The sequence below is a fragment of the Schistosoma haematobium genome, chromosome 4 (genome assembly GCF_000699445.3).
Source record: "Schistosoma haematobium chromosome 4, whole genome shotgun sequence".
NCBI lineage: Eukaryota > Metazoa > Platyhelminthes > Trematoda > Strigeidida > Schistosomatidae > Schistosoma > Schistosoma haematobium.
The window spans coordinates 43,486,780-43,507,133 of NC_067199.1; the positions used below are offsets into that span (position 1 = coordinate 43,486,780).

The following is a 20,354-nucleotide window of genomic DNA, read 5'->3' on the forward strand; positions in this document are numbered from 1 at the left end:
GGTCACCAGGACAATCTTATACATGTGGTGTATGCAACTCATGAAGTATGTAGCACCAATGAGAAGTGGAATGCCTGTTAGCATAAGATTGAAATAAAGAGAATAAGAAGGGAAACAGAGAGAAGTTGTAATAACAGTGAAATTGGAAGAGTTATGAAACATATAAAGGACAAGTGAAGGAAGATGTGCAAATAATGTGTGGTTTTCATATTTTATGAATGCACTCTGTAATTTTGCATTGAATAATGAATTGGTTTTCCCCAGTTCATCAGTATAAGTGGTAGTTCAGTGATTAAGGCGTTCAACTACTAGGTCGTAATGTCGAGTCTTGCTTCACTTACTTAGAATAGGTGTTACTATATCGTTTGAATTGTCATTCCACTGGATAATTTGTTCTATTTTTGACTATTTTCTTACTGTGACTTTAAGTTGGTCAAAAATCTAAATTGAAGCATTCTATTTTTACTAAATAATGATGGTTGTTTGAATTCTCAAACTAGGTTCCGATGCTTCTGAGACATAATGTGCCTCTAAAGGATGAAGGATAATCGTATTTATTGCCTGTTGTTGTTATAGGAATTTTACTCTGTTATATATCGAACACTTTATATTGATTACTCATAATCAAGTTTATGTGCAAAAATGACAAATCAGTTGGTGAGATTATGAGTCCCCATCTATTGAGTTTGGGCATATGTTAGGTAACCCCAACCACTGCCAGTCTTGACGTGTTTGGTTTCTTTTCCTTTCATCATGGGCATCAATGTAACTTCGACTCATTTTCTATTCATTTTGCTGTGCTAATTTGACTAGTTCACATTTATATCTATCAGAATGATAATCGGCGCTTAATTTATTTAATATTTTTAATAGTTGAATTCATGAGTCGATTAAAACTAAATCACCATGGAAAACGTGGAAGCACTGGACGGTCGTTTCATCCTAGTATGGAACTCACTAGTGACCGATTTTATGAGGTATTTCCTGGAGTTCTAGTGAGAAGCTGTGGCCAGTAGAGTCCAACCGTGTCTTTTGTAGAGGCAGTTACTCATTGTAGACAATCGTGGATGGCCGCGCAATTTCGTGGATTGATTAAAGTTAGACATTAACACCGTTGGGATTCAGGCTCAGTGGTCTAGAGGATAGTTCTGAGGTCCTGTGTTCGAACCCCGTATGTGGTACTTTTTATTTATTTAAACATTGGTACAAGGAGGCACAGAACTAGTATGCACCACACTTTGCCACTCGATTTGCGTGATGTCTGGGATACTTCACGGGTGCCCAAACCGAAGCAGGTGGTTTCCATAGAGGGTTACACCCGGAGCCTTTGACCCAAGGGTCTGATCCACAAGGCAGTGGAGCAACATTAAGAGATGCGGCTCTATGGTAACCGATGACCAACAATATGTTCATACGCCATTATTCCCTTAGGATCCTGAAGCTAATGTGCACCATTGGTTTTGAATCATGTTTTTTCAACTCCCTTCTGTGGATCTTCCATATCCACCAACCCGGTTAAAGCGTCAAACATTCACATTTACTTCTCTCAATTTCGTGAATAACACCCTCACCACGAGAAGGCAGTGAGTGGGACTTCTCTGGTAGTAGTTGTATGCACGTGGCATCATGCGGGATCGTGGATGCACACGACTGAAGAGTCCTATTCTTTATCGAAACGTCAGCTCATTACTTCCAAGTTCTTAATGATGACCTAACTTTGATCGACTCATACACCCAACGATTAGAAACCTACTACAATCTCCACACCGCCCCCTCCCCATATTTAATAATTGTATGTAATTCTGTTTATTCTTTCTTTAAAAAAAAGGGAATTTTATTTTGCATAAGCAACTGCATTAAATAAATTTTGTAATATATAATCTAAAATGAATTCATTTTGATTGTTATGTAATATGATAGATTTGAAAAATACTTGGATACTTAATTGTTTTAACCAATTTTTATTAAAATGAATTAATTTCTCATAGAATTGATTCATTAAATCATAACGTAAATGAGTAGAGAAGATTGTGGTTGATTGATTGATTGTAGTTTGAATATGACCTAGACAATAAAGGAATGTATTCGTTATTAGAATTTGAAGAATATAACATTTAAAAAAACAACTGCAAAACAGCATTTATTCTTTAATCTCGAATGTCCGGTGCTTTTTATTCGGGTTGGTGAACATATAGGGACCACTTAGGGGAGTTGGAAAACGATGATTCGAAATCAATGGTGTACATGGGTTCCAATATCCTGAAAGAACAAATGGAGTATGAACAAATCGTTGATCACCGACAACCATTGGACTGCATCTCCTGACGTTGCTCTACTGTCTTGTGGATCAGATCTTTAGGTCGAAGGCTTCGTGTGTGGTTCCATAAGAGAACCAACTGCTTCGGTTTGGCCATCCAGTCAGTATCACGGCCCTCTCACAAATCGAATGATTTATGTGGCGGATATATATTTGGTACCTCCTTGTGCCAATGTTTATATGTTTAAATGAATAAATAATAAATCATTTTCTATATTTGGTCGTAAATCGTGTATTCGGTATAATATGATTCAGTCTTTGTATAGCTTATCGATTGAGTATCTAATCTGATGATTCTAAACTATCGATTACCGGTTGTAATATTACATGTCAGTAGTATAAAATAGCAAATGAAAAGTATTTATATTCGACTGTTTTATCGCTATAGTTGTTAAGTTTGCTTACGCACACTGTCATTACTCTCTACCCATTAACTCCTTTTGTTTATTGATTTATACTACTTATTATTATTCAGTAAATATTTGTATTTTCAGAAATTTATACACATATGTTATAGCTCAAGTTTATCGTGTAGTATTCTAAATTTATTTTAACACATAGATATTGGTACAAGGAGGCACCGAATACATATGCGCCACACAAATCTCATTTGATATGTGTTAGGGATGTGATACTGCTCGGGTTCCCAAACCGAAGCAGGTGGTTTTCTTAGGAGGCCACACCCGGAGCCTTCGACGTGAAGGTCTGATCCATAAGGCCGTGGAGCAACATTAGGAGATGCAGTTCTGTGGTAACCGGTGACCAACAATATGTTCATACGCCATTTTCCCTCAGAAACCTGGAGCTACTGTGCACCATTGGTTTTGAATCATGTTTTTTCAACTCCCTTCTGTGGATCTTCCATATCCACCAACCCGGTTAAAGCGTCAAACATTCACATTTACTTCTCTCAATTTCGTGAACAACACCCTCGTCACGAGAAGACAGTGAGTAGGACTTCCCTGGCAGAGGCTATATACGCGTGGCCATGTGAGAGCATTATGAGAGGGAGAGAGGACTCTTCCCACTTTCGGCCGTACCTGAGCATTTGGGGGCTATATTCTAAAATATTTACATATACTTATAACATTTATTTCATTTATCATCATAATTACTGTCTCTCGATCTTTGTAGCAGCTATTTTCAGTTTATCGATATCGAGGTAATATGCACATGTGTCATTAAGAGACTGATCAATTGCACTCCTAAACATCCATGGGAAGATTCAAGTAAACAATACCAAATGAATTTAAAATCCACCCCATTTACAGAAGCAAGTGCTTATTAGGACGCAGCAAATAAGTGGATAACACGATGGCGTTTGAAGCGAATGGTGCCCCGAATTGGACATCAATTCAGGTTCAGGTACATCCAGCTGACGAGCGTTAAATCAGATAAAACGCGCGTCAAACTGAATTCCATTGCTAGCTATCATTCATCTTTGTTTATAATGCTCGTGAATGAAGGCAATATCGAAAAAATCATTAAAGGATGCATATATGCTTATGAGAGACTGATCAATTTCAGTCTTAAACATTAGTTGCAAGATTCAAACGAAGAATACTAGATTAATTCGTTTAATCTTTGTTTCTATATTTGTTTGATCTTGGTTGCGTTTTTTGCTTGTTGACAAACTGATATCAAGATTAGACACAGCTATCAGCTGTCGTTTACACTATCGTGCATCATAATTATTTATTATGTTATTATTGCAGGAAGCCCTTTTTTCTTTTAAGCTTACAAACGCGCTATGTGCCACAGACCCCCCACAATTTATGGTTTATAACTAAGTCATGTATATAACTCAATAAAGAACCATTTTTCAAACAAACTGCTGTTTCGTGATCTTCGATTCCGCGTGTATCTCAATTGTTTTATTGGACACTTTGATAGATTCAACAATAGTAGTGAACGAAGTTTGCAGGGTTTATGGAAATGACCTTTGATTCTAAATTTATAATAGTCCCCTTTTTGTATTCTGTAATAATTTGTTGACTGATGAATAACCTATAAAGTTTTATATCAATTTTGATTTATAAGCTCGATGCATTTTAAGAGAAGCATTATGTCAATTAATCAATCATTATGGTAACTGGTTACTTGATTACAGTTTATACTAGTTCATTGAATCAGTTTACAAACTTGATCATGTTTAGAAAAATCTTGAAAATTTCTCTTTTCACAGATTGAAATCATGAGTCAATTGAAACTAGACCACCATGAAAAACCTGGAAGCACTGGACGGCCGTTTCGTCCTAGTGTAGGACTCCTCAGCAGTGAGCATCCACGACCCCGCACCCCGCGAGATTCGAACCCAGGATTTATCAATCTCGCGCCAAGCGCTTAATCAACTAGACCACTGAGCGGGGTGCGGGATCGTAGATGCGCACTGCTGAGGAGTCCCACACTAGGATGAAACTGTCGTCCAGTGCTTCCATGTTTCCCATGGTGGTCCAGCTTCAATTCAATTATTAAATTACTATAATATCTACAAAACCCCCTTTCTGTGAATAAAACTTTACTCACCTAAATTATTTTCGGTGAATATTTTAAACTTTACACATTCACTTTCTTCTTTATTTAACTTAAAGTCAATTAAATATTGAATCAACGAAATACCCACTTCCAATGAATCATGAATATTGAGCATATTACTCAGAATAGGATTTATGCATACATCGTTACATTCATTCAAACGATTTGACTTCGGGTTCCCATTATGACTAAGACACTCAATTGTATGTTTATCATCGAAGTTATGGTTGATATATTCCATTACATGAATATAGAATAAGAATATCCAATTCGTATTAGTTAAGTCAATCTAGAACGAGGAAACAACACAATAAATTAGTGAATTGTTTTTTGAGTAAGTAAAAGAAAGAGGCAGTGTCATAAATTAAAAAAAGTAGAATTTAATTCTGAAATTATTTTGGTACGATCTAACGGTATATGACCACTTCATACTTTTCACTTTCATCTCAAGTTGCCTATAAACGTTTTTAATTCCAGAATTATTAGGTTTTCTTTACCGGTAACAGCAATGCCGTAGCTTTGAGTAGATTTTATCATGATGTAACATTTCATGACATGGCATCTGAAATATGCTTGGAATCCTAAAGACCATATGGATATCTTGAGAAGAAGGATTTCGAAATTTTTCGTGTTAACTCCAAGCTTAATATACTCTAAGGGAAAATATATTTGTAACATGTCAGTGATTGAATTTCAAGTAAATCCAACGTTTCGCAAGACAATCTAGTCCAAACTAAGATTTTACAAATATATTTCTCCTCCTTGATATCTTACATTAGCACGGCACCAAATTACTATGAAACTGTTAATGTCCTCCATTTGATCTGTTCTCGACGTTAAGTGCAAGTTCTGATATCTCATTATTTTGGTATAAATTTATCAGTTCATCTAGTCCTATGGAGTTAGGTATATTGGTCATTCGAAATACGTTTAATCCAAGAGATTTCAAGAGTATTAATCTAAACGGTTGAAGAAGCAACACAAATTAGCACAGTCAAAATATGCACCAACAATCTAACACAGAAATTTCATATCTAGAGACCGATTGGTTACATGAATACTTCACAGCTTAAATCTAATAGCTAATTTCTCGATAGTGCTTAATTATTATCCTCTGTAATCAATGATATCTACATTCCTACACAGCTGAACTATACCTTTCTAAAGTTCTCATCGTGAATACATCTTAGTAAAAGTATCAAATGAATACAAATCTTGAGATGGTGGAGAAGATTTGTAGCTCACGTGGATGATTCTGATGAAGTTTTGTTCTCCGACCTCGATGGTTTGGTCATGGAGCTTTCATCGTCCGTCTGAACGACATCATCAGCACAAACTTCAGATAGAAGTGAAGTGTTTGAATTTCTCCACATATGGTTCACAACTTATCCTGTTGACCTCGATTTTCATTGGTTCTTGTTGACGTTAAACCTATCATTGTTTACTTATTTGTTTTGGTTGTTTCTCCTATTCGTTTGATTTTTGTTCCTATGTTTGTGCATAATTATACACCAATCAAAGATACAACCAAAAACAAAGAAGTAAACAGTGACAGGTTTAACTTCAACAAAAACCAATCAACACTGAGGTGTACAAGACAAGCTGTAAACCATATGTGGAGAAATTTGAACACTTCACTTCTACTTGAAGTTTGTGCCGATGATGATGTCGTTCAAAAGAATAATGAAAGCTTCACGACCCAACCATTCAACTCAGAGAACAAAACTCTACCAGAATACACACCTTATCCATGATAAAATCTATCTTCCAAGTGAACTAATTCAATAGTTCATTCCATCTAGTTCTCTCAATACTTATTCATTTAAGCTTACCTTATTTCTATTATCTTCTATATTTATATTATCAATTAGGAAATGATTCAATATCCATTTATTCATATTCATCATAATCTGTATACCAATTTCTGTTTTATTCCATTCATTTAATTTTATAAAATCTATCCAATTCATTTGAGTAGTATGTTTCATTGTTTTATTCTCTAAATATAAATTTGTATTTAAATTTAAATGATTATTGTCTTGATTAACAGATATTAAGGGATTGTTTACTTTCGATAAAAGAGCTGTGTAGAAAGAGAAAACAAAAAGAGAAAGAGAGATGATCAACTACTAATTGTAAATGTAATTGTATTTCTACACTTTCATTATTATTATTATTATTGTAACTGGAGAATTATGAATAACTGTTTTTTTTATAATCGAATGGATCATGAAGACGTCAACATCTGAAGGGAAGCACAGGGCACAGTGAACAGATAGGATGCAGCTGAATGATTTAGACTTCGCAAATGATCTGGTTCTTCTATTGCACACACAACAACAAATGCATGAGAAGACGATCAGTGTAGCAGCAGTCTCAGCAGCAGTAGGTCTCAATATACACAAAGGGAAAAGCAAGATTCTCCCATACAACACAGCATGCACCAATTCAATCAAAATTGACGAAGAAGATTTGGAAGATTTAAAAACCTTTACATATTTGGGCAGCACCATTGATGAACAGGGTGGATCTGATGCAGATATGAAGGCGCGGATCGCCAAAGCAAGAGTGGCATACTTACAACTGAAGAATATACGGAACTCAAAGCAACTGTCAACCAACACTAAGGTCAGGATTTTCAATACAAATGTCAAGACAGTTCTACTCTATGGGGTGGAAACCTGGAGAACTACGAAAGCCGTCATCCAGAAAATACAGGTGTTTACTAACAGTTGTCTACGCGAAATACTTCGGATCCGTTGGCCGGACACTATTAGCAACAACGTACTGTGGGAGAGAACAAACCAGATCTCAGCAGAGGAAGAAATCAGGAAGAAGCGCTGAAAGTGGATAGGACACACATTGAGGAAAGCACCCAACTGCGTCACAAGACAAGCCCTCACATGGAATCCTCAAGGCCAAAGGAGGAGAGGAAGGCCAAAGAACACATTACGCCGGGAAATGGAAATAGACATGAGAAAAATGAACAAGAATTGGATGGAACTAGAAAAGGAGGCCCAGGACAGAGTGAGTGGGTTGGAGAATGCTGGTCGGTGGCCTATGCTCCACTGGGAGTAACAAGCGTAAGTAAGTAAGTCCTTTGATAATATGAGGTAATTAATGCAATAATATCTTTATTCTCACACTAATTAGTCTCTGAGTGAATGACCATTGTCATGGTTGTTTAGTTCTTTTAACATTGATTGGTATTGATCGATCAGATTGTAATGTGACTTCTAGTCTAATTGACTCAACACTCCATGCATTGTTTTAATGTCTTGTGATTGAACGTGAAGCATAGAAAACCATAGATCAAGCTTTTCTATTAGTTGAGTGATCTAGGTTCGAATCCCTCGAAGAGAGTCAGTTGCCTCAAGTTTACAAATTTAATTGTTGATGAATGTTAATTGTCATGAAAACTGGATCCAAGATTTTTCTTAGACTGCGTACAATCACGAATTATATCCTGATATTATCAACATTTACAAGTTGATAATACCTTGGATAGTGGTTAACAATCAAATCCAGTACTTATATTCGTGTAATTTAAAATTTTAACAATTGAATTCATGAATCAATCTAAGTTAGACCACTATTGTTAAACTTGAAAGCACTGAACGTCTGTTTCGTTCTAGTATGGTACTCCTCAATAGTACACAATCACACGATCCCTTACATGACATCCAAACCCAAACTTTCAATGTCACATTCGAGCATTTAACTACTAAATCATTGAGTAAATATTCAACAGTTTAACATTCATATACGAGATTGAATATCTTGAATTCGAGTCCCACATACATAATCATAAATAAACCCTATTGATGAATCCCCTAACTATAGTCAGTCAGTCAGCTACAACGTAGGACCAGGCACATATACTCATCGATCAAAGTTGCCATACCTCATTAACACAAGAAGATGAACACAGGATTCATAAAAGTAGTTAATTCAGAGGTGGTAATATATAAAAGAAAGATTGCATCTACGGATATAGTACAGGAAGAAAGAATTAGTTCGTAGAAAGAAGGATATGAAGCGATTTTAATCTTACGGTTTAAGAGAAGACTGAGAGTGTATACACCGACACCACTGTGATCGATTCTGAGCCATGTCACTAAGAGTCTCCAACCATTGGTTACAATAGTCACGCAGATCCTAACCAAGTAGTCTGCATCTCCCAACATGGCTCAGACTAGAAGTTAGTGACTTCAAGTACTGATGCCAAGTTTTGGTTTGGCCGCCCCTAACTATAACGAAACCAATCATCTAATACCTTCAGGTTTTCTAAGATGGTTCACATAACACCTCCCACCACCACTATTTCTAATTATTCTATTAAAAACATACCTTCTTTTAAATGTTTGTATAAATTTAAATAATAATCTGTTGTCAATTGATTTTCACCATTCTTGATTATATCAGAAGATTGAAAGATTGTCAATAACCAATTATTTAATAATAAATAATCAATATTATTTTTATATTGATATTGTTGATCAATATTCATTGTATATTGATTCATTTTTAATTGATTATTTAAATAATATTGATTAATTTTATCATTATTATTATGATTATTGATTAAATCATTCAATGTTTGTTTATTTATATCAAAATGATTTAATAATTTAATCAATAATTTTAAATTATATTTTTCATATAAAACATTTGGCTCTATATTTACTGAATTCCATTTCAATGATTTATTGATTAGGTATTGATTTTTTATTCGATCATTGAAATCAATATTATCATTATTATTATTATTATTATTATTATTATTATTATTATTATTATTATTATTATTATTAGTGATTAAATGATTATGATTCATAGAAAGATTTAATGGATAATCATCATTTGATTTATTTATAGATTCTATTGTAGATTTTATTGTTGATAGAAATTTTTTACTGTTGCTATGTTTATTGTTGTTGCTATGGTTGTTACTGTGGTTGTTGGTGTTGTTGGGTTTCCTTGGTCCACGTTCATGTTGAACACCTAGAAATATATATAAGATAACAATAATATTATGTTTATTTTTCTTAAGATTAAATATTTTTAGAAAGTTCTTCTTTAATTTGAAAGTAGTTTACATCATAGATATCTTAGCTATGTGTCCAAGAAGTTTTGTGGGCGAGACTCTAATTTAGGGACGACCTATGAACGAATCTTAAATGACCTTGACAATTATTAACCAATCAGAAGACATTTAGTATAAAGTGAAAATATATTATATGTAAGTCATGAATTACAGTGGATATTCTTCTTTTACATGATTTAAAAACTTGTTAAGGTTTGATAAAGGTTCAGAGGTTCTGAATTCATAATGCATATGGTATAGAAACTCGTCCATAGGGTTAGGATTTAGGTTTAGGCATAAGGTTAGAGTTAGGGTGCTAACATGAGATCGGTTTACAACGTATTTTAGAGGTTAGGGTTAGGGTTGTAGCCTAGTGTTAGGGTTAGGGTTGTAACCCTAACCCTAAACTTAACCCTAAACCCTAACCCACTGCACGAGTTTCAATACCGTATGCATTATGAATTCAAAACTTCTGAGCCTTTATCAAATCTTAACAAGTTTTTTAATCATGTAAAAGAAGAATATCCACTGTCATTCATTACTTTCTTGTAATACATTTTTACTTTATACTGTCTTCTGATAGGCTAATAATTGAAATTGCTCAAACGCTTCTCACTGGCTCGTCCCTAAATTAGAGTCTCGCCGTCTCATATGTTGTAACCTCTCATTAATCACCTCCACTCTAAAATCCGCTGTGAACCGATCGTATGTTAGCATCGCGTGTTGAACTTGGCTCCGTGACCTTGAAATTGCTCAAACGCTTCTGATTGGCTCGTCCCTAAATTAGAGTCTCGCCGTTTTGTGTTTAATTTTTGATAGGATTAATGGGTTCCAAGTATTCAATACATTGTAATTGAATAAAATAACTCTTCTGTGTTTTTTTTAATCTTTAGTGATTGCCTAAGGAGATTATTGAATTTCATTAAAATCATTAGCTACTCACAGTTAGAAAACTATTGAAAACCTGACATTAACACCGTTGGATTCCGGCTTAGTGGTTTAGAGGTTAAACGTTCGCTCACGAGACTGATAGGCCCTGTGTTATAGCCCAAAGCCGCCAATCAGAAGCAGCGAATTATCGATCGGACCAAGGACGCGTAAAACACGTGCGAGCAGCCTAGAGTCTTGATTTGTCCTGCTTCCCGCCTCGCCCAGCCAGTTAAGTCCAGAACACCAGTCTCAGCCTCTGCAATATGAATCCTTATATTTCAAACATACTGAGTTTATATACTAATCAAACGGACCACAAGGTACTAATAAAATATGAAACAACATTTGTACAAGAATTAGTCAGATGTGGCTGTGAATGAGGGAGCTAGCGATTAACAGACGGAATAATTCATGAATGGTAAAACGTATAATAATGGTTCATAAGTCAAAATAAAGTTTATAATAAGAGGAATATGAATATGAATAGTTTAGTTATTTAACAATTATACGATAAAAATACACGTTAAGTAGTTGTCCATAAAAGGATCTCAAAGTTACCATTCATTATGTTTCTCGGGACCTAACACCCTGGTTCCGAATCTCAGGGAGCGGGATCGTGGGTATGCACTGTTGAGGAGTCCTATACTAGAATGAAAAGGCCATCCAGTGCTTCTAGGTTTTCCATCATGATCTAGCTTCAATTGATTCATGAATTCAATTATCAGAAAATTACTACATTCTCTACAAAGCCCATCTCTGATTATAATACATATATGTTAAATAAACGTAATTGCATACTCATTTTAAAATATATTATCCAACTCACAATATAACTATCAAATGCATTCATTTAACACTATTGGTTAACCCCTCACATGTAAACCATCCCAATATTCATTTGTCTGGTTACCTGTCTATCCATTCATTTGTTAATTCTATTCTATTACTGTATTGATGTATAAATACCTGAAGTACAGTGGTTAATTGATGCTCTCAACAGTTTGTATTCATCTCAATACAATATAGATTAAATCAGTCTAATGGAGTCCTGTATTTGTTTCACTACAATACAATTGCTCGTTATTCGATTGTCAGTGTTATTTTTATTCTAACACAATTACTGGTGTTTTTAAGTGCCAAGCATCAATATAAATCCAATTCAATCACAAAGGGGTCTAAATCTGTTGTTAATCCAATACTTCTATTATTTCAGTCCAGTTGTGTTCATTCATTTCAATCAAAACTTAATTATAATCAAAGATGGATGGTGTCTAGTAGTAGAATCCAGGCCGCGCGTTTCGCCTTATTTGGGACTCGTCAACTGGATGCACCTGCATCTGACTTAATGTTCACTCCGGAACTCGAACCCAGCACCGTTCGCTTCAAACGCCATCGCGTTATCCAATTAGAGTATGAATTAAGACAATATCGAAACAATCCGTACAATATGCACATATATCAATATGAGACTGATCACTCGCAGTTTTAAACATCAATGGGAAGATTCAAATAAACAATAGCAAATGAATTCAAAGCTTATACTGTTTATTACTACTAAATAATACTAGTGAATATATACTATAGAAAATTTGTATTCAATTTCTTACGTAACTCATTTGTCCTTGGTAATAGAATATAAATTTAACAAATATAAAAGTTTTGATTCCTGTTTACAATTTCATGAATGTGCACTGTTGATGAGTGTCACTTAAGGATGAAACAATCATTTGTAAAACTACTAGTGCATCATCATCATTCATGCACTCTATGTGTGTATAAATGAAGTAAACCGTAAATGTCTTGAATCTCAAGCGAGACAGCTTTGTTTTAATTACAGTTCTATTACAGAAATCAAACTAGAGCAATATGAATGAATTTAGAAAGATTTTGATAACTGAGCTGTCTTATTAATAGTCAACGTTAACAAAAGAAGAAAAATCGAATATCATCTATAAAATAAATTGTTGCAATTGTAAAAAATACTACATTGGACAAACTTGACGTCGTTATTCCTCTTCAGCTGTACAAACATAAACTATTAGTTAAACGCTATGACATATTCTCTCTTACATCAATCCATGTGGACAACTGTGGATGCACATTCGACTGAGAAAACGTTGAGATCTTGGATAGAGGGAATTCTAAAATAGTAGAGAATTTTCAGAAGATTTTCACTCAGATCCATCAACAAACACATTGAAATTGAACCAATTAGAAAAATCGTGAACAAATATAGGACCAAGAATCAGATCAATAGAAGATATAATCAAAATAAAGAAGTGAAGAATGACAGGTTAAAGGTTAAAAAGAATCAATCAAGATCGAGGTTAACAGGATGAGCTGTGAGTCATATGTAGAGAAATTCAAACACTTTACTTCTATTTGGAGTATATGCTAATGATGTTTTTCAAAAGAACAATGGGAGTTCCATGTACAAACCATTCAGCTCAGAGAACAAAACTCCATCTAAATTATCTACCTGAGCTACAAATCTTCCCCACCATCACAAGAATAATGTACTGTCTGGTTGATAGTTTACTCTAACAAGACTCAATTACATCTATATTAGGTCCTTAAGATCAGTGAATAAGAATAAAGTTGTAACAAGACTTTTAAATAAGAAAAAATGATAAAGATATGTCAAGCGAGAGTATCACCCAAGGCTTTTAGAATTGACAAATTGTACGCAATAAACCAAATTCCAAAAAATCATACACAAGATACTCAATATCCGTTGGTCAAAAAATACACTACATGGAGAAATAGAAGCAGATATGAAAAGGATGAATACCGACTGGAAACAAATGGAAAGGATTGCCTAAGACATGGTTGGATAGAGAGTGCTGGTGGGCTGCCTATGCTCCCCTACGACGGGTAACAGGTGTAAGTAAGTAAATAATATATGCGAAGAATAAGAAACTATGAAAAGATTAAGGGTATCATTATAAATAGAATAAAGAAATAAATGTACAAATGGATGAGATGATTAGTTTATTGTGATAAATAAACGTCATCCATTACAGCACATTTGTCATATGAATTGCTAAATATTAATCAAACTACTGATAAGTATTAAGTAGCATAGCGCATGGCGTAAAAAAACAGGCTTGGGGTGAAACGAAGTTTGAGATTGACAAGTTCTAGATTAATCTGTTAATTCAGTTACTGGCTAATGAATAAATTCAATCGCTTATGAAAATGGGGGAATATATCTATACTGTAGATCAAATATATTCGTGTTATAGTTAATTTGGGAATAACAAAAACACAGTAACACTTCTTTTCTGGACGGACTACAATTTGTATTTATTATACCGGAAAAGCATTAGTGAGTCATATACTGTTGTAAAGTTACGCAATGAGTGAAAGGTAAGGATTTTAGCGGACTACTGTAAGTAAATGACTTATCTAACTAAAATCTTTACTTATTTACTCCTGTCTGAAATGATCCGGTATGTTGAAGAATCCCAAAAATAGAATAAAATCTAACTTCATGAAGTTTTGTTAAAAAACACGTCATCAAGACCATCACAAAAAATCGATAGGATTTGTATATATATTTGAGATGGTGGAAAAGATTTTCAGCTCAAGTGTATGGTTTCGATTGAAAGTGTTTTCTCCAAGTCAGATAGCTTAATCACGAATCTTTTATTATCCTTCTAGGCTACATGGTGTGTGCTACTTATATTGACATGAGTAGTATATAACGATATTCAGGAATAGAATGGTAGCAGAAGTTAAAGTACATCGAGGAGGAAAGAACCTGAACAGAAGGTAATTGGTATGGAAATGCAGGAGCAATGAAGTGTAAGGCGATTGATGATTGATATTTGCAAAAGGAACAGTCAAGTTTGACTTTTTTGCAGATCAAATATTTACTGATTGGTTCTCAGATTTTATTAAGAGATTCTATAATTTTGATGTTCAAATACATTTGATTGTCCCCCGTCTGTATTCTCGTTCACTACACTACGAATAAACTAATAGTACTTGCTCATGACTTAGTAACTACGATCCTAACAGTTAGTGATTTCTCACTGACAATCACTATCCATCGATCATATTTACAATATAGCCATCAAATTAAACAACTCAAAATCTCTTGTTCAAGTCTTTACAAAAGGATTATTACTGTGAAGAATTTGGATGAGATGTACTAATAAATGTAAGCGATTATGAAATTTAAGATCATTCAATTACCTTTAATCATCTAACTAACTACATTTGATATGAAATCTTTTGCAAACTTATCATGAAGAGAAGTTTTTATAAAATGAATTGTGATTATACTCTCGGTTGCTTCATGATTTAATGATGATTAAACATTTAAAGCATTCAACTTTAAATCAAAGAGTAAAGGTTTCTAACTGTATCTTTACTTATTTCAGTTTGAATAATTGTTGAGTCGGCTTTCCGAGAACTGCAATAGAGCGTCCAAAGACCCTAAAGGAGCCGAAGAGTTCTAGCTAATCAAAGCATGATGGAGCTTTCTAGAATGTCAACGTGGCGTGCTACTATTGGTCAGTAGCATAATATGTCTTTAAGTGGATTGTCCAAAATATGATGTTGATTTAACAAATGTTAACATCTATAAATACCCATGTTTTTCTGTACAAAAATGAACCTTGGAGTAAAGTACTTCTCGCATACTTTTCATCTTCTCTCTCGTGTTCAGGTCGCTGTATAGTTCTAGCTTGGGGGTTACAGAATAGCTTAGGAAATGAATATCGCGTTCAATCCGCAAGACTTATCAATAATCAGGTTTTATTACCAAGTTTTACATAAAATCATATAGCTCAAAGTAGATTCGATCAGCTGGAACTTGGTCATATAGTTGTCTAGTAACCATCTTATTAGATTTTATGAATGGTTTTTTTCTTATTACGTACGGATCGATATCCATAACACTGGGTAACTATTCATTTAAGTGTTACAATAACTTTCAGTATCAGAAGTAAAACTCTATATATACACACACATACAAACAAACAAAAAGGAAATGTGCACTTACTTTCTTCATTCATTTGTGCTAGAAAACATTTATTTAATCGACATGCACGACAATGATTACGATGATGACGATCAATGGTACATTTACCTTTTAAATTACCACTTGCTTTACATGTATATGAACGATTCTTGTGAATACTTCTTTTAAAAAATCCAGAACATCCTGAATTGTAAAAAAAGTAATCAGAAATGATAAACTTAATGGGGTAGTAATATAATTTGCTTATGAGATAAGAAGCATCATGGAGATTTAGATTTGTTATTCCTTGAAGGTATCATTACAAAAGTGTTTGGTCGAATGAATCAAGATCTATTTGGATGATGTTAATAATTTCATATAAGTTTTGGTACATAGGGGCACTGAATACATATGCACCACACAAATCACTTGGTTTGTGTGTAGGTTGTGATAATACCCGGGTGCTCAAACCGAAGAAGGTGGTTTTCTTAGGAGGCCACGTCTGGAGCCTTCAACCTAAAAGTCTAATCCACAAGGCAGTGGAGCAACATTTGGAGATCCAGTCCCATGGTGGTGGCTGTATACGCGTGACCATGTGAGAATGGACTCTCTACACCCTCGACCGTACCAGGGGATTTGGGGGGAAATTTACAGTTTAATTGAATGTTTTGAACAGTTTAAATGAGCTAAATGTAAACTTTGAAAAGTTTTAACTTAAAAATTTTTGTTAGTATTATGTTCTGTGTGATTTGTTGTTCAAATAGTGAACAATTCATTGTTATTTTAAACAACATTATTGGTAACCCACTTGTTTATGTTAGAGATTTTCTGGGAGACGATCAATTAATCACAAGGTCAATGATTAATAAGTGGCTAAAAAATGCATTAGAAAGTGAACCTTTAAGACAGTTGTTGGAGGTAGTCAACAGCAAACTCTGAACCAACGTCAAGGAGTACCAGTTCCCACAAAATTACAGGTACATCTTATTGACGAGTATGAAATAGCACGAAACCTGGGTTCAGAGTCTTCAGTTGACTACCTTCAGTCACCATCTTATCTCAACATAGTGCACGTAATTTCAAGTCATCTAAACTGGCAGCCACATTGCAACTTGGTCGATAGAATTCGATCTAAACTAAGAAGGACCCGACACACATGACATTGATCACCACCCAGTGATCAATCAATTGTAAAATTGGACCCTTTTTATCAATAAACACGACACTGACAGAAAGATTCACGTGAACTGTGAAATCTTCATTGTGTTAAATAGTAGATAAATTGTCAATCATTAATGCAATATATTACCTCATTCTGTAGTGAACGAGAACACAAATGGGACGATCGAATATATTTCAACACAAAATTACAGAATCTCTTAGTAAATTCGAAGAACCATACAGTAGATACTTCATTTTCAAAATATTAATCGTCTCATGATTCATGGTTTCTTGGTTTCCACATCAATCAGTCTCTGTTCTCGCTCTCCTTTCTTCGATCTTCTTAACTTTCTGTCATCAGCCATTTCACTTTCGATCGATGATACATACTACTTATATCTATCGATATCAATAGCACACATTACAATTCAAGATTTGTTTTAATGAATAACAAACAAAATGGTTGAAAAATTCGTAAAAAAAACGAGTAGAAACAATCATACATGATTATTTTTTTAACTCACCATCACAACTATATACTCCATAATGCTTTCCAGTAGAACGATCACCACAAACACCACATGGTATATTAAGTAAACGGTAATCTAAAAATTTAAAAAATATATTAATGAAAAAAAAACCATTTGGAACAGATAGTTTGTAGATGATTTTGAAATCAATAACTGGATATCTGTTTTGTTGTAGCATAAGATTCCTTAGCGATGCATATCTATGACCAAGGATCTAATCAAGAGATCAAATATCTCGTACGAAACGCTTTCACCTTAGATCACTGAACCAGTAATTCATGGTTTGTGAGTTTTTTAATGGTTATATAACTAACGTTGATTTTTAGTTCCTACATGTCCCTGAAAGCCTCCTCCATGCTGAGGATTTGTGGATGGTTGCATTACTTATGTACTGACGCCTGTTACTCCCAGTGGAGCATAGGCCACAGTTTTTTTGTACTCCAGATGTTCTTCAATTGTAGATATGCTGCTCTTGCTTAACTGATTCACACCTTCACATCTACATCAGACCCCCCGTGTTCATCAATGACGCTAACCAGAAAAAATAATTCAGGGATGGTTGCATACCTGTGGCAATTTTTTTCATTGGAAGTGACATTAACTGTGAAATTAAAGAATGGTAAGAGATTGTGGACAGTTAAACCGTTCTAACTGTCAGAATTTTCACCAACCTGTAATCACTTATTCTGGATTATGTGGTTAAATAATCGGATATACGATGTTTACTAGTTAAATTTTCAAATTTTCTGGGTCTACGAAATTATCAGAGAATGATTCTACATAGATTTAAACAATTTTTTAGATATCAGTATAGGGTTGTGGAGATTATTATGTTTTTTATTGAGATCATGAACTGATTGATGTTAGACCACCAGTGAAGATCTGGAAGCACTGGGCGGCCGTTTCGTCCTGTTGTGGGACTCCCCGACGGTGTTCATACACGATTCGAACCCACAGCCTTCAGTCCAGTGCTTCCAGTTTTTCAATGGTGGTGAATACTATAAGAAATGGTGGATAATTTCTCGAAAAGATCTTTCAAAGTCAGGAAGAACTCTGGGAATATACTGACCATGTTGAGATCTTTGCAAATTTTCAGGATGAATTCGGGAGACTATCGTGTACGCTTTGCTTGTCTTGATTAGTATGTTGTCAACTTTATTATGTTCTTCTAAACCTTACAGAATCTGGAACTGATATATATTCTTATAAACATCATCATGTCTTGTATACAACATAATCTTCTAAGTAAATCTTCCTTTAAACTTCCATATGCTTTTTATTCAGCATTTCAATGTCGATGAAGACTTCTGATGATAAGGAAGTTAATGTCTATGAGTTCTAGTACAAGTCTTATATTAAGTACCTACTATAGTTCATATAATCTTATTTCTTTTTTCCCTTTACAATTGAACAGAAGTAACATCTCCGACTGTGAAGCTGGGTGACATGGGATTGAATCTATCTAGAAACATCAGTTCCCTCAAGAATAATACAAGTACACCTTGCTTACGAATGCCAATTAGCACGAAACCTGAGTCCAGGGTTTTCTGTTGACTACCTTCAATCACCATCTTATCTCAACATAGTACACACAATGTTGAGTCATCTAGACTAATGGCCACAATACAACTTGGTCGATAGAATTCGATCTACACTAAGAAGGATCTGAGACACATGACATTGATCACTACCCAGTGATTAATCAATTACAATTCAATATTATATTGTTAACTTAATGGACTTTTATTATAACCATCATTTATTCTATAAACTTTATGATCATCAATTGACATGATAAAAACAAAAACAAAAAAAAGAAAATGTATCCATGTATCATTGTCAAATACATTAAGATAATTTAAGGAGAATCTCATACGAAATTGTTTTCATTTCTAACTAAACACATGTATCAATGTCCAATTGTTTTAAATGTATCCTTTCTATATTTTATCTTCATTTAATTCAATAATGAAGTCATTTTTATTGACATAAAGAAAAAGAAGAGGAAGAAGAAGAAGAAGAAGAAGAAAAAGAAGAAAAACATTCGAAAGTGAATTGACCAACAACAACCACAACAACAAAAAGAGACTGTTTTCTTTTCTTGTTTTTCTCATGAAAAGTTTTAAATGGGGTTTGATAAGTTTCATGTGTTGTAGACTTTTTCTTTTAAAAGTGAAAAAAAAACTGTCTAGTCAAATAGATTAAGATAAATCTATACATACACACACACAGTTAGAGGGAAACTAAGGGGAATAGACAATGCTCTACTTGGAATGATATAATATAAGGTAACAGTAGTAGTAATAGTAGTAGTAGTAGTAGTAGTAGTAACAGTAGTAGTAATGGTAGTATTAAATCGTTGTAATGTACACTTGAAAGCAAATGTTTTTGTATTCTATATACATTTATATGATAAAAGATAGATAGATTTCTTTTAATTGTTATTATCATTTTATCACCCCTCCCCCTAAAAAAAAAAACAACACACCCACTTCGTTTTTTCCCCAATTTTTAGCAACTATTTTATCTTAGTCATTTTAATCCCCCCCTACTAGTTATTCGACTGTTATTCTAATATTGAATCTGTTCTCAACTCACAATCAGTATTACTTATAAGCGACACAGAAATAAGTAAGACATTTTTTTCTTTTTTTCTTTTTCTTCTTACTTTTTTCTTCTTTTTTATTTCGTTTTTCTTCTTCTTCTTTTACTTCTTCTTCTTCTTTATAGAACATCATGATAATATGAATAGACATGAAATTACTTAAAAGAATTAAAGTGAATAAGTGAATTTCAATTTATGTATAGTTAACTTTAATGTAATAA

The 20,354-nt window shown here is 34.0% G+C and overlaps 1 protein-coding gene across 1 annotated transcript; it reads right to left on the reverse strand.

The window, feature by feature from the left end:
* Positions 1-1,802: 1,802 nt before the first annotated feature.
* Positions 1,803-20,284, reverse strand: MS3_00010989 (uncharacterized protein; the record flags this gene model as incomplete). Its single annotated transcript, XM_051219398.1, has 7 exons — positions 1,803-2,064; positions 4,844-5,141; positions 6,685-6,935; positions 9,203-9,856; positions 15,880-16,041; positions 17,523-17,603; positions 20,197-20,284. 7 exons carry the CDS (start codon positions 20,282-20,284, stop codon positions 1,835-1,837), a joined length of 1,764 nt encoding a protein of 587 aa, XP_051067095.1. The 3' UTR covers positions 1,803-1,834.
* Between the last annotated feature and the right edge of the window lie 70 nt (positions 20,285-20,354).